This window comes from Bos taurus, chromosome 29, assembly GCF_002263795.3.
Source record: "Bos taurus isolate L1 Dominette 01449 registration number 42190680 breed Hereford chromosome 29, ARS-UCD2.0, whole genome shotgun sequence".
Classification (NCBI taxonomy): Eukaryota; Metazoa; Chordata; class Mammalia; order Artiodactyla; family Bovidae; genus Bos; species Bos taurus.
The window spans coordinates 7,169,759-7,185,801 of record NC_037356.1 but is presented as its reverse complement, the minus strand read 5'-3'; the positions used below and the strand labels follow the sequence as shown (position 1 = coordinate 7,185,801).

The following is a 16,043-nucleotide window of genomic DNA, read 5'->3' as shown; positions in this document are numbered from 1 at the left end:
GGAAGAAGCCATTTCCCATGGGAGGGGATTGGCCAGGGAATGCTGCCTGCATACACGAGGCAGACTGTATCTAGATTTTGAATAATTAGTAGCTTATGGCAAGATCCAAAGAGAGAATGCCAGGCAGTGCTCTCCAGGAAGGTTCGCAGTGATGGAAGTCTGGGAATCCACAAAGCCCTTTCCAGGAGATAGCCAGTAGTCCAGTTTGAATGTGTGGGGATAGAGTTAAGAAGTTAAGGAATCAGAAGGTAGTGTTTAGATTTTTTTGTCTGCTGTAAAAAGTATTCTTGGCCATCCCAGACCTACAAGAATCTTCTTTCTTCTACTTTCTTTTTCTCTTTTAATAACTCAGTAGTAATCCGCCTTGGGCTTATTATTAATAGCATCTGGGATAGATGGGTGGTCTGATATATTAGACCAGAGAAGTGCTCTCACTGTGTGTGCATGCTCAGTCTCTTCAGCTGTGACCAATCTCTGAGAAAATGGTATGTTGGGAAAGGAGGAAAGAAAGGCCTTAGCTTCTTTGAGCACTAGTTATAATGCTGGGTTTTTATGCTGCTGCTGCTGCTGCTGTTTTGTCAACAACTCATGTCTGGCTCTCTGTGACCCCATGAACTGTAGCCCACCAGGCTCCTCTGTCCATGGGATTCTCCAGGCAAGAATACTGGAGTGGGTTGCTATTTCCTCCTTCAGGGGATCTTCCTGACCCAGGGGTCAAATCTGACTCTCCTGCATTGGCAGGTGGATTCTTTAATACCAGTGAGCCACCTGGGAAGCTCCTCATTATTAGATGCCCATGTAATCTACAGGACTGATCAATTAGTAAATGATTATATAAAGAAATACACATGGCTTTTCTGTGTTAAACTTCAACTGTAAGAATTCCCTTCTGTTCGTTAATATTTTATGCATTCGATCTTCTTTCTTGAGCTCAACTGAAACAGTTGAACACAGGAAGCGTGCATGCCACACGCTTTAATCTTCTTTAACCTTCACCACAGCTTCATCCGTTGACCGTACTCCTCATCTGGTCCCTAGTCCTGGTCCTACTTCAGCAAAGTATTCAAGCCTATTTAGTATTTAACTTAGTCCTTCAGGCAGTGAGAAGAAAAGTGACATAAACAATAATGGTGCCCAGGGTAGATTTAAGAGCTTGTTTTAAGAGGGTAGGATACAGTTTGAAGATGCTAACAGGTGTGGCCAAAATGAGGATAGAAAGGAACATATACATGTGAAAACTATTGTGAAAAGAAAAAAAAAGACATTTGTCTTTGTGCACTGAGTTTTTCTTGTTGGTATTAGGGGAATTCAGAGAAAAGGTTGCTCATGGGGGAAGAAGCTCAAAGAAGGATTTGCAAATAAAGTGGAGCTTACCGAGGCCTGAAAGCCTAGGGAATGTTGAAATAACATGGATAAACAAAATCCAGTTAATATGCATCATGCATATATGGCGAAGAAAATAATTCCATGTGTTTAATCCTAAGCAGCCCTTCCAAGAACCCCATGGTGGACTTTTGCCTCTCTTTTAAAGTAGCTGGAACAAGAGCAGTGGCTGCATGCTTCTAACACGGTTCTCTCGGAGGACATCTCTTAGTAAGCATTTAGTCCCTAATAAAACCCTGGTGGGAGGAGAAGCTTTCAGCCCTATTTTAACTGTCTTTGGTCAAATAGCAGCAGGAGGCCTTTTCAGTACATCCCAGGTCCACTCAGGTGGGTTATTAAAGTGCCTGATGGTCTAGTACTGATGCTGCTTTAAAAAATATATAAATATTTTAAATTACTTTTTATTGTATAAATAGTTGATTTGCAATATTTTATGAGTTTCAGGTGAATACCAAAGTGATTCAAAATTTTTATAGATTATATTTCATTTAAAGTCACTACAAAATGATGGCTATATTTTCCTGTACAATATATAGCCTTATAGCTTATTTATTTTCCCCTCCCCCCAGCTTATTTATTTTGTACACAGTATAGAATTGTGACTAAACCGCAAGATTTTATAAAGAGGAATATCCAATGCAGGACAGGCAATAGTGTGTGCCAAGCAGAGGCAGTTTGTTGAATGATCAGAGTTTTCTTTCTCACATTAAGCTGTTTCTTTCAATCCGTAATTCAGTAACGTGGACTCTCAACTCCTCTTCATACTGAGATATGGGTTCTAGGCTTAGCTGAGGTGCTTTGGCTAAGATGAGCAGTTTTTTCCGAAATAGGAAATGATTTTTTTTCCCTGAGCCATCACTGTAATGCCCAGATTGCAACTGAGGAGAGAACAAAAGAAGACGCAGCTGTTTTGTGCCTCTGCTGCCCAGAGCAGGCGGGAAGACTTTGCGGAAGAATCCAGGTTGATGTAAGCCTTGAATAAAACATGGGGTTGGGATTGGTGGCAAAGGAGAGTCCTGGAATGCTAATAGCTCCCATTTGAATGGAATTTTCTACTTCACAAGGTGTTTTTCCCTATATTGTTATATTTGACCTTCTCAACAGCAGTTTGACATGCACTTAGCAATATAGCATTTTTAATGATAGGTCTGTTCCTGCAGTAAATGTGGAACCCTCCCGGGCAGCAACTGCACGCATCTCCCGTGCTTAGTATGGTACCTGGTACAGAGTAGGGGGCTGGGAGTATCAAGAAGTTAAAGTGAAGTTGCTCAGTCGTGTCCGACTCTTTATGACCCCATGGACTGTAACCTACCAGGCTCCTTCTTCCGTGTGATTCTCGAGGCAAGAATACTGGAGTGGGTTGCCATTTCCTTCTCCCTTTCACTTCAAGAAGATGAAGTCAATTCTTTCACCTTGAATGCTTGGTATAGACAGGTATTACTAACTTGTGTTATAGATGCAAAAACTGAGGTTTATGGAACTTAACTAAACTGTCTAACTCAAAAGGCAGAACAGGGCCTCGAATATGACCCTGAATGAAGATCACAGCCACCAGGCAATATTGTCTCTGCGAAGGGCCAAGATGCATGCTGAACTGAGGGCCTGACAAGACATACTTTGTGGAACAGCAAGGGCAATGGCAGCACCAAAGTCTGTGTCCGTACAATGACCTGCTGATAAATTCCAAACCTCTGTATCGACATTCACCTGAACACGGCAGAGATGACTCCTGAGGGATTGTAGGATAAGAGAACTTCCCTGGAATTTTACAGCAGTTGCTGAAAACTAATTTCTTCTTCTTCTTCTTTTTTTGGCCACTCGTTGTGGCATGTAAGATCTTAATTCCCTGACCAGGGGTCAAACCCATGCCGCCTGCAGTGGAAGCATGGAGCCCTAACTACCGGACTGCCAGGGAAGTCCCCAAAATGGTTTCCATTTAGACAAAAGATTCCTTTCGACCTTAGTTGAAGCACTTCAACTAAAGCATGGAGTTTAAATCTGATGTATGAAGAGTACTCGAAGTTCACGGCTTGAATCCCACTTAAACGTCTACCACTGACCTGCTTATTGTTAACATCTATAAAAGAACTTCTCATTTAAGAAAGCAATTTTTTGGATTATTTTTCCTTATTGCATAAAATGGACGCATGCCACAGATGGGAGGCACTCAGTTCCGGTTCTATTCCCCTTGGGATGCTTTACACGCTTCATGATATATCTTTGCAAACTTTCCTTCCTCTCTCCCTTCCTTCCTTCCTTGTATTATCATAAGGACACTTAAAATGAGACTCACCCTTTTAAATTTTTTAGTGGACAACATAGTATTATCACATCATACCTGTTAGGATAACTATTAAACAACAACAACAAAGAAACTTTGTTGTTTTTATTATCCTTTACAAAGGATAATAAATGTTCGTAAGGATGTGGAGAAATTGGAATCCTTGCACAGTGTTGGTGGGAATGCAAAACATCTGTGGAAAACAGTATGGAAGTTCCTTAAAGAATTGAAAACACACTGCCACCTGATCCAGCAATCCTACTTCTGGGTTCAGCTCAGTTCAGTCGTTCAGTCGAGTCCGACTCTTTGCGACCCCATGAATCGCAGCACACTAGGCCTCCCTGTCCATCACCAACTCCCGGAGTTTACCCAAACTCACGTCCATCAAGTCAGTGATGCCATCCAGCCATCTCATCCTCTGTCATCCCTTTCTCCTCCTGCCCCCAATCCCTCCCAGCATCAGGGTCTTTTCCAATGAGTCAACTCTTTGCATGAGGTGGCCAAAGTACTGGAGTTTCAGCTTCAGCATCAGTCCTTCCAATGAAAACCCAGGACTGATCTCCTTCAGAATGGACTGGTTGGATCTCCTTTCAGACCAAGGGACTCTCAAGAGTCTTCTCCAACACCACAGTTCAAAAGCATCAATTCTTTGGCGCTCAGCTTTCCTCACAGTCCAACTCTCACATCCATACATGACCACAGGAAAAACCATAGCCTTGACTAGATGGACCTTTGTTGGCAAAGTAATATCTCTGCTTTTCAATATGCTATCTAGGTTGGTCATAATTTTTCCTTCCAAAGAGTAAGCGTCTTTTAATTTCATGGCTGCAATCACCATCTGCAGTGATTTTGGAGCCCCAAAATAAAGTCTGACACTGTTTCCACTGTTTCCCCATCTATTTCCCATGAAGTGATGGGACCAGATGCCATGATCTTAGTTTTCTGAATGTTGAGCTCTAAGCCAACTTTTTCATTCTCCTCTTTCACTTTCATCAAGAGGCTTTTTAGTTCCTCTTCACTTTCTGCCATAAGGGTGGTGTCATCTGCATATTTGAGGTTACTGATATTTCTCCTGGCAATCTTATATTTAAAAAAAAAATTGGAATTAGGATCTCAAAGAGGCATTAGTACCTCCATGTTCACAGTAGCCTAACAACCTAAATGCCCATTGATGGATAAGTGGATAAAGAGAATGTGTCCTTTCTGAAGAGTCATTTTTCCAAAGAAGACATACAAATGGCCAACAGGTATGTGAAAAGGTGCTTATCATTATTAATAATCAGGGAAATGCAAATCAAAACCACAATCACGTCATGCCTGTTAGAATGGCTGCTATCAAAAAAGAGAGGAAATGACAAGTCTTGACAAGGATAGGGAGAAGAGGGAACCCTTGTACACTTTGGTGGGAATATGAATGGATGCAGCCACTGTGGAAAACAGTTTGGAGATTCCTCAAAAAATTAAAAAAATCACACTACCATGTGAATCCAGCAATTCCACTACTAGATATTAATCCCAAAGAAATGAAATCAATATCTTGAAAAGACATTGTACCCCATGTTCATTGCAGCAGTATTTACAATGGCCAAAATATGGAAGCAATGTAAGAGTCCATGGGCTTCCCAGGTGGTGCTAGTGGTAAAGAACCCACCTGCGAGAACAGGAGGTGTAGGAGATGTGAGTTCAGTCCCTGGGTTGGGAAGATGCCCTGGAGGAGGAAATGGCAACCACTCCAGTATTCTTGCCTGGAGAATCCCAAGGACAGAGGAGCAGAGTCGAACACAGCTGAAGCGACTTAGCACTAGCATTGAGAGTCCATTGGTGGGCAAATGGATAAAGGAAATGCGGTTAAAAAATATTATTCAACTAATTCTATTTAGAAATAGAAGGAAATCCTGCCATTTGTGACAACATGGATGAAACTCGAGGGCATTATATTAAGTGAAATAAGCTAGAGAAAGACAAATATTGTTATGATCTCATATGTCCCATGGAAAGGAAAAATATCTTGCTCTTGTGAGAACTTGTATAACATTTGTGAAGGGACTACCAGTGTCTGGTGCATAGTAATTACACTAATGGAAGCAACTGTTATTAGTTTTATTTGTTTTAGAACGTCTCTGAATATGTTAGAACGTTAATTTGAAGTTGATGTTGGGGAGGAATGAAGACAAGACTATTTCACCCATCCTCATCTATTGCTCAGCAACCAGCTGGCCTCTGCTATGCTGCAAAGCTGGATTCTTTCTCTTCTATGGACTCTGAAGTTTTTCTTTATGCCTGTTTTGATATGGTCTGTTTTGTCTGATATGAGTATTGGGACCCTTGCTTTTTTGTCATTCCCATTTGTATGAAATATTTTTTCTAACCTCTTACTTTCAATCTGTTTGTGTGCTTTGCCCCAAAGTGGGTCTCTTGTAGGCCACATATTGTAGGCTTTTCTTTTTTAAACAATCTGCTGCTCTATGTCTTTTGATTGGAGCATTTTATGGACTCTGAATTTTGTATGTGTCTAGCCATTTCTGAACATTTATTATTATTTAGTTTCTATTATTCTTAATTCTGTTCGCACTGGCATAGGTTACTGTATATGATATTAAATGAGGAGTTAATCTGATAAATAATTATTCTATGGGGGAAGAGTTCCACATTGCTTTGCAGTGATCTGTTTTTCTGACTCTGTTCCTCAATGGACAGTGGGTTTTCAGAAACATTAGTCTTGGTCATCCATTCACCCTGGGTCTTGTCAGTGCTTGGATCATAGTAGACGCTTAATAATGAGCATTACATGGAGGAAGAAGTAATTGAATGAATGAAAGGCAAAAGAATCCTAGTACAGATATCATGTTTTGGGGTTACTTTCAAATCTGAGTTCCTTATTCATTTAATAATGACTCTTATGACATCACTGTTACTGGGTTCTCCAAGGAATTATTAAATATTTATACCCACTAAAATTAGATGCTGCATCTACTAGGTGAAAATCAGTTAATCAACTGATTGGGGATTGATCTTTCTTTCACATAATTGATATCATGACATAGCAACAGTAAAAATCGCCCCTTGCCACCCTCCTTCCCTCAAGCACTGAATGGGGGCTTTAGATCTATTTCATTTGTTGAAGGAGGGCCCTTTCTCAGAGACTAGGAGACTCAGAGTGGCTGTGCCTCTCCATCACGGAGTCTAACGTGAGCACATTGGAATGCAGATTTAAGAAGCACAGAGGTGGAGTCCCCCTGCTGAGACGGGCAGTGATGACATTCATCGTTGAGGTTCTAGCCATTCCTGGGGGTGGATCATCTCTGTATGAACTCCCACGTTCCAGGGTTTAGAGAATTCCCGTTTCTTAGAGCATCTCCCTGTTCAGGACTCTCTTTCACTCCTCCTGCAATCAGGAAGACTACTCTGAAACACAGACTGTCCACTGTGAAAGCATGAACAAATGACAAATTACGCTACAGTCAGACAGAAAAAGAAAGTTCCCCCAAGGGAAAACAATGACATAGTGTTCCAGGAAGCTAGACTGTTATGGATACCTACAGTGTTCCGATTCCTTTCCAAGTGTGGAGGAGGAGGGAGAGGGGAGGGGTGTCTCCAGGCCCTGCCAGCGCTGCTGATAAGGTCACGCTGTTCTGCTGGGCTGTGACTGCATGCCTTGTACAGCTGCTCCTCCTTCCTGCTAAGCAGTGTGGCTCACAAGGACCTCCCCAGGCGTAAATTCATAGGATCCAGTCCACTCTGTAGTTTCATCATAGACACCGTGGGCAGTGAGATGCAGGCTGACGTTCCTGGTTTTCTGTGGTGGCTTGAGCTTCCCTTAGCCCCTCCCTGGGACTGGTTGGACTTGATGGCCACAGAACCACCCCTGATGTTTGCAGAGTAAATATGATGCATGCCTGTGAGTCTGCGAAGTGACTGGGGGACGGAGTGAGAGTGGATAAGAAAGAGGGCCTTATCAGCAGGTACGAAAAGTACCCACCAAAGTCTCCTGTAGGTATTCGGTTTCCAGCCCTTCCATTCTATTTCTGAGCAAGCAACTTGAGATTAACTATTCTAACCCCTTATTTAGAAATAGTTTACACTGCAGTGGTCTCCCCTCTGATATCTTAATATCTTTCTCTTAATATTCACGTTAAGCTTATTTCTTCTGGATAAATATATTTGTGTGTGTATTGATATGAACAACTATAAGGACTCCTCCCATACACTTTCTCTCTCTTTGTCAGTTTTTACTTGATGCTAAAGAAATTAGAAGAAAAAGTAGGAAGGGAAGGTCATTTGCTGCTTCTTAACTGTTGTTATATGTGGGGCTGAGGTGTTTGCGCCAACAGAACTGTCTTTGGTGCAGCGTACACTGTTCCCATCTGCCTGCCAGGACATATCAGTGTAATAAGCCTCGCCATTACTGTGGCTGTATACAAACAAATGCTAAATGATGTCTTCCTATTGTAGGGAAACAGACCATTCCAGTGTAGACATACTGCATGGCTACCCTTGTAGATCTGGACTTGAACCAAGGAAGCTGGCGTCCCCATACTCACGCTCTGTCTTCTCACCTGTTTTCAGTCAAGGCAGCCTTAAACAAATCTAGTTGCTAGGCTGATCAGACGTGAGAGTTCCAGGCACTGACCAAACACTCTCAAGAATACTGCGTGACAGAACTGAAACCTGATGTTTGCCATGAATAGTCCACGTCATCTCCTACACAAATGGATTATTTCAAAATACAGGTTTATGGACTGACTACATCAGAATGACCTTGGAAACTTGTTGCAGTACAGATTCCTGGGTTTTGCCTCAGTATATATATATATTAAACTTTTTATTTTGTATTGCGGTAAAGTCGATTAACAACGTGGTGATAGTTTAAGGTAAACAGTGAAGGGACTCAGCCATACATATACATGAATCCACTTGCCCCCAAACTCCCCTCCCATCCTGCCACATAACATGGAGCAGAGTTCCATGTGCTATATGCACTAGATCCGTGTTATCCGGTTTTGCCTTAGTATATTTGATAGGCAATCAGGTTTGCTAGGTTTGGGAAGTCCAGAGACAGTGCTTCAAATCAGAAGTCACTTTGGACAGAGCCCCTGTTGTCATCTGGTGCAGTCTTTTCACCTTGTCCTGCCGACCCTGACACTGTTTGAATGATTTTCAAGTACAGGAACTATGCCACTTTCTCAGATCTGCACGGAAGGACACTAGGAGCCCCAGTAGCAGTCTGTTGAGTGACCCCCACAAAATGATGCATTGGTGGTTATCTTCCAGATACACTGGGATCTGAAGATGGCCCTATAAGGGGGCGTAAGGCCATCAGATATACCCGTGTGCGCACGTACGTGCCTACACGTACGCATGCTCTCACTGTCTTGTGTCTGGGAGCAGTGGATGAAGTCAGTCAAGCTCTTGACCAGGCTGCGAGGAACAATGGCTCAGGCTATACACCGCACAGGTCAGGACACCATTTTCACAGACTGCAATGTGAATGGCCTTCCAAAAGTTGTGCAGTGTCCTTGTAGAAACTTAGGCATTATTTTGGAAACCAAAAGAAACCCACTGCTGTGGAATCGAACAGTGTTGGGGAGTGAAAGTTCAGTGGGACTGGATTCTCTCGTTGCTCTGCAGCAGGATCGCAGCCTCTGCTCTCAGCACCTGCACACACGTGTGTGCACACTGCACTCTGCACCTTTCCTTTAACCCAGGCTGATTTGCGAGAGCTTCCCTTCCACACCTGTGTACGACAGATGGACTGGGAAATGCCATAGCAAATTAGAGGTGGGCAGTTAGTTCATGGTGATCAGTTTCCCAACTCAGGGCCCCTCCAGCCTCCTGGAACCATTTAATGCCAGCCTTGACAGTCTTTATCTCCAGAGCCCTCTCCTTTGAAACCCAGTCCCATGCAATAAAGCACGATTATTTCATGCAACACAGCTCAGTCGATGCTCATAGTTCCAAGTATTCCCGTTTCCTGGACACAGCTCGATTGGGAAGGCCTGGTGGGAAGGAACATGCACAGCGCAGCGACATGGGGTGTTCACCACCAAACACAGAGGAGGAGGGAGCTGCAAAGCTGCAGTAGCTAGAGGAGGACTAGCTTTCCTGCTGTCAGTTCACAAAAAGCCTCTGGCCTCTGCGGTTTGCTTGTTTGGCCTGGCATTTGCCTTTGGCTGTGAGATGACTTTTCATTCAATGTAAGTCAGATTAATTCCCAGGCTTGTGAGATCAGGGCTGGCTCTTTCCCTCCATTGCAGTCCTTCCCTCAAAACCAGTCCTAGGGTTTTGCCGTTTAATTTTTGTCAAGTGACTGGATAGTTTTGAGTTTCCTCCCATCTCTTCCACTTTGCAAACTCCACAGAAGCGTTTGACCAGTAAGTTAAGATCCACAGGGACACTGACTGTGAGCTAAGGCTTCAGACATGCAAAGCGCACAGCCCTGGGGAACAGCAGCATCTGGGACAGGAGGCTCCCATCACTTCTCGTGAGGATGGTGTGGGTTTTGCAAATCAAACACACAAAGAAACCCAGCGGTGGCCCAGGTTGGACACACTGCCTGGGAGGCAGGGTTGAGTGAGGGCCTGGACCAGGGAGCCACCTGTGCCTACAGCTTGCAGACACTTAGTTCACACCACCTCAGGCCACTCACGTTTTGCTTACCTGCTCATGGTTGCTCTCCCACCATTCCCCATACTCCCTTTGGGGGTGAAACACTCTATTTCCGACTTGTGCTGGGCCAGTCTCCTGTCTTTGTACCTGGTGAGCGTGAACAAGGACAGGAGCAAACAGAAAGATGTGATTGTGGGCTTCACTGGCCGGGCCGAGGGAGAGCTGGGCTCTCGAGGGTGGCCCCGAGGCTGAACGGGCCCCTGCTTTCACTGCGTGGCTGACCGGTGACGCTGTAGATACTTGTGATGGTATGTGCATCACGCTGTGGGACAATTTTGTTACTTCTTGATTGAACCACGTGTGGTCTACCCTTTTAAATTGCCTGTTGATCATATTTGATAATCTTTCGTACAAGGAACATAATTCATAGCATCTAAGGAAAAGATAGAGAAGGCAATGGCACCCCACTGCAGTACTCTTGCCTGGAAAATCCCATGGATGGAGGAGCCTGGTAGGCTGCAGTCCATGGGGTCGTAAAGAGTCGGACACGACTGAGCGACTTCACTTTCCCTTTTCACTTTCATGCATTGGAGAAGGAAATGGCAACCCACTCCAGTATTCTTGCCTGGAGAATCCCAGGGAAGGGGGAGCCTGGTGGGCTGCCGTCTATGGGGTCGCACAGAGTCGGACACGACTGAAGCAACTTAGCAGCAGCAGCAAGGAAAAGATGAATGTCAGTAAATTAGAATTTATTTAATGTTTACCATGTGTCAGCCATGATGCTGGCATTTGACCTAAATGCAGTCCTGGCAACAACTCGTGGCAGAGCCTCTGTTTTTATTATATCTGTTTTACCGAAGCAGAAACCTGAGATTATAAGGACTGAGCAGACTGATCAAGGATTTGAACACAGGAAGCTAAATTTAGAACCTACACTTTAGCTATGATAATGTGTTGTCTCCTAGTTTAAAAAGTATCAATAATGAAGCTTCACTGAATAGTACTATGTCTGTGTGTTATATTGGAAACTGGTGATGCTAAAAGAGAAAAGAGATGTTCCTTCAGTGTAGGAGGTTTATATAACCGTTAAACTGATGTGTTAACAGTCAGCACTGAGCTGCCTGGATTGTGGAGGGTGGCTCAAACAGCTTTTACCTGAGTTTGCAATTCAGCACTCCTGGAAGATACTAGAAGTTTCAACTAAAATATGGCACTTCCAACATGTGTCAGCTACGTGGTGCATCAAGATGAGCCCTTGTATTTGTATGCCAGTTTTCAGAGCCTACATGCTTTCACAGAAATAATCTCTTTTTTATTCATCAGTTTAAGTCTGCGGGGGAAGCACTGTGATCCCCATTGGCCAAATGAGGAAACAGACTTACTTAACTAACTTGACCGGAATCACAAGCCTACCTAGCAGGGCGGAATCGTCTGTGGAGCTTGTAAGCATCCAAGACTCTTAAGATTTATTGTGTTTATTACGTTTCCCTCCTAAATCAGGAGCCTGATCTGGTGCCACGCCATCCAGGTTCCTGACATTCAGCAGGTCGTGATAGAGTGTCTTACTTTCAGAAGACTTGTTTGCCCTCAATATAGTCACTTTTTAGAAAAGTTTCTTTTCCTTCTGTTTCAATATTAATATTAAATAAAACAAAAAGCAATAAAATTATAATCATTATTTGTCCTGGGATAAAGGCCTTCCTCATAACTTTGTTTTCTTCTAAGATGTTAAAAAGTATTTAGCATCTGAATGAAAGTGAAATGGCTTTTTAAGTGAAGCAAAATGGATTAGCATCTTCGGTAGATGTTAGCTGAGCATCTGTTAAATTCTAGGCATTGGGCTTTGTCCTGGGGATAGAGAGATAATAACCCACAGGCGTTACCTCATAGAGCTCACCGTCTCTTGGGAGAAGGAAGGCGAGAAGGCAGTATGTACTCAGTAACTTTAGGTCTAGGCCATAAAGAAGAGAGGAAAAGAACTTAAAGACCAGATTGAGCAGTCTTGACTGCACCAAAGAAAACACCTCAGAAGAGGATCCCTTGTGAAGTACCAGTCGTCACATTGCAGTAGAAAACATGTTGTATTTATTTGTGAACTTAGTCACACTGCCAGGGCATGGCTTTAGAGATTAAGAGAATGTTAATAGAACAATAGAATTATTCACAGTTCCTTACAAAGGGGTCCTTGAATTATTTTTTAATATCTTCTGTTAGGCTAATTTCCAGTTAATTTAAATATTTTAATAGATAATTTAGGACATCTACACTTCCAGTTCAAAAACTTCTGTCTCTGTTTGTCTGTCTTGCTTATGTACACACACACACACACACACACACTGCCAAGTGCCCCTGCTTATGAAACAGATCCTAAACATTCTATTCTCTCATAACCCATTCTGTTTTGGTAAAAAATTTTATAAAGAAATACAAGTCCCAACTTAATTCTAGTAAAGCAAGAGATACATTAGATTTATTTGGAACTTCCAAATAGTTCTTGTTTTCAGAGTAAGGTGAATTTACAGACTGTCACTTACAGACTGGGAAGCTCATCTTTGCTATCAGATGGGAGCCTCCCTCTTCCTGTCTGTAACTATAATTACAGCGTAAGTATGTTTACCAGATGCCTAAATAGACCACATTTTCATTCATTCACTTATGCATTATTCCATTCAACAATAATGTACACTTTAAAGTAGCTAATAATGCTTTTATAGTCTCTGCTGCAGCTGCATAATTCTTTCTCTTTGAGCTTATTTAAAAAATAAAAAACATCAACTAAAAATAGTTGAAGCTCTTCAGAATGTATAATTAATACAATGTCCGTGAAATTTATTTCTCTTCTGTAATAAGTTCATATATCTTTTAGGCACCTACTAAAACCTAGGCACACACACACATATCCACATGTATCCACACACATGCACATACTTGTGAGGACTGTTTTAAGTGTTTTACAAATATTGACTCACTTTTCAAATTGCTTTGTAATTATTTTCAAGGTCACAATAAAAATAATAACTATATATACATGTAAATACCTTAATCACTTTGTTATACGCAAGAGACTTACACACGTTGTAAATCAACTATACTTCCATGTTCAAAAGTCCTAAAAAAAGAAATAATGACAACAGAATATTGAGTGTACCAGGTTCTTTTTGCTATATTATCCTCAGTTCTTAAAACTACCCTAAAGCGTGGGTGCTATTATCATCCTAAAGAGGCAGGCCTTGAGGATGAACATGAGTAAACCCAGGCTCACGTGGTTTATGCATGGGGAACTCAGGATGAGAATTTGTGCCTCTGATTCCTAAGCTCATCTTATTTCCATTCAACTTCCATATAAGTAACAATGTCAATAATTTTAGAAACAAGACTACGACTTATTATGGACTGTGAAGAAAGCTGAGCGCCGAAGAATTGATGCTTTTGAATGGTGGTGTTGGAGAAGACTCTTGAGAGTCCCTTGGTCTGCAAGAAGATCCAACCAGTCCATTCTAAAAGAGATCAGGCCTGGGTGTTCATTAGAAGGACTGATGCTGAAGCTGAAACTCCAATACTTTGGCCACCTCCTGCAAAGAGTTGACTCATTGGAAAAGACTCTGATGCTGGGAGGGATTGGGGGCAGGAGGAGAAGGGGACGACAGAGGATGAGATGGCTGGATGGCATACCGACTCGATGCACATGAGTTTGAGTGAACTCTGGGAGTTGGTGATGGACAGGGAGGCCTGGCGTGCTGCGGTTCATGGGGTCGCAAAGAGTCAGACACGACTGAGCGACTGAACTGAACTGATGACTTATTAACTTTAAATCGTGTTCTCTGGTTTGGGTTTAATTTACAGCATTCCTATTTACTGAATACTCTGTGCAAGGCACTGTGATAAGGAGCATGTGGGTAACTCACCGATACATTCACAATCTGGAGTGGGATGATGAACTGTAAACAGGTAATTTTTAAAGAAAGTGAGAAGTTTTATTGTAGAAACATTCAAGAAAGACTCTTAACCCATACTAGGAGGGCTGGAAAAACTTTAGCAAGATATGATCCTATGGTAAATCATCAAAGATGAGAAGGAATACAGTATGAAGAGACTGGTAAGCAGGCAGAAAAAAAAAATCAAGCACAAACACGTGAGAGTCTTAGCAGCATGGTGTAGACAGGGAAACAGTGCTTCTCCCCCTCGGCACCCCCAACCCTACCGCCGACTGTGATGGTAGTTTAACTGCCAAGACCTGTCCAATTCTTTGTGACCCTCTGGACTGCACCCCGCCAGGCTCCTCTGTCCATGGGATTTCCCAAGCAAGAATCTTGGAGTGGATTGCCATCTCCTTCTCTGGGGATGTTCCCAATCCAGGGATCTAACCTGTGCTGGCAGGCAGATTCTTTACCACTGAGCCAATCAAGTGTAAAATAAGACAAAGTAAAATACAGGTGTAGATGGAGCAGGATATAAAACATAGCTTATGGATGAATTTATACTGTATGTTGTAAGATTCCACTGTGAGATCTTAAGGCTAAAGAAAAAAACATAGAGTTGACATTTAGATAAAATACTGTGGACTTGAGTATAGACTTGAGATAGACTACTTAAAATAGACTCATTTGACTGCAATAGTCATGAGATGAGATAATTCCTTGGGGTAGTGATGATATGGAGAAAGAGTAGATAACAGTTTCAAGAATATATGGGAAGTAAAATGAGTAGGATTATTGACGAATTTGGGCTTCCCTTGTGGCTCAGCTGGTAAAGAATTCACCTGCAATGCAGGAGACCTGTGTTCAATCCCTGGGTTGGGAAGATCCCTTAGAGAAGGGAAAGGCTACCCACTCCAGTATTCTGGCCTGAAGAATTCCGTGGACTGTATAGTCCATGGGGTCGCAAAGAGTTGGACACGACTGAGCGACTTTCACTTTTCATTGATAAAGAGAGAAGTGTAGAATGCTACCTCAGTTACTGCCTTGCGTGGTGCACTTAACTAAGTTAAGAAAATATAGGAGAAGGTATATATTTGGAGGCAGAAATAAAAAGCTTCATTGTGGAATATGAGCTGGTGGACCATACAATTGGACACATTTAGTAAGCACGTGGATTTAAGAATCCAGAAGTTAGGGGATTCTTACGTACTTGGGAGCCGTCAGCATACAGATGATTGCAAATACCATGAGGATGGTTGAAAGTACCCGCAGAAAGCAGATAAACTATGGGATGGTTGAGGGAAGGGAATTACATATTCAGTCTACCTGTTCAAAAACTTCTATAGCACTGTTTATGTAAGCATTCCTGATAAACACTTTTTGAGTGCCTACTATATGTTAGATGCTGAATTCAGGGTTCTTCAATCTGCAATATTTTTTTTACTTCATACTCTTTAGGCTTGTAGATCTGTGCTACAGATCTCAGTATAGCTTTGACCCTTTGGTTTCTATGCCATAACTCTGGTATGAAAAACTGTCATAATAGTTTTTAAATATTTAAGAATGAATTGTTCTGAAATTAGCTTTAGTTACCTTCTGTAAAGATTTTTTATTTTTGTTCCTTTTGTATCTCCTTTGTTCAGAAAGCTCTAGTTCCTCTTTACTTAGTTCTACAAGAGACCATGTTTATCTGGTGACAAAATTAAAAAATTAAAAATAAATAAATAAAATTAAAAAATACAGGGGTGGATAATAAATGTAATTTGCCCATAATGATTTGAATAAAAGTTCCATTTATTTCCTTTCCCCTGTTTCTATCAGTGTCTACTAGACATTGGAAATTTTTAGAAATCTAC

The 16,043-nt window shown here is 42.1% G+C and overlaps 1 protein-coding gene across 2 annotated transcripts in view; it reads right to left on the bottom strand.

The window, feature by feature from the left end:
• Positions 1 to 16,043, bottom strand: part of GRM5 (glutamate metabotropic receptor 5) — a 644,941-nt gene that overhangs the window by 15,929 nt on the left and 612,969 nt on the right. The window contains exon 9 of one of the 2 annotated variants that reach the window (XM_015461120.3): positions 10,322 to 10,417. The exons of the other annotated variant lie outside the window; for it this stretch is intronic. Within the exon in view, the coding sequence (XP_015316606.2) occupies positions 10,322 to 10,417 (96 nt within the window). The remainder of the gene's footprint in view (positions 1 to 10,321; positions 10,418 to 16,043) is intronic. 2 annotated transcript variants of the gene reach the window in all.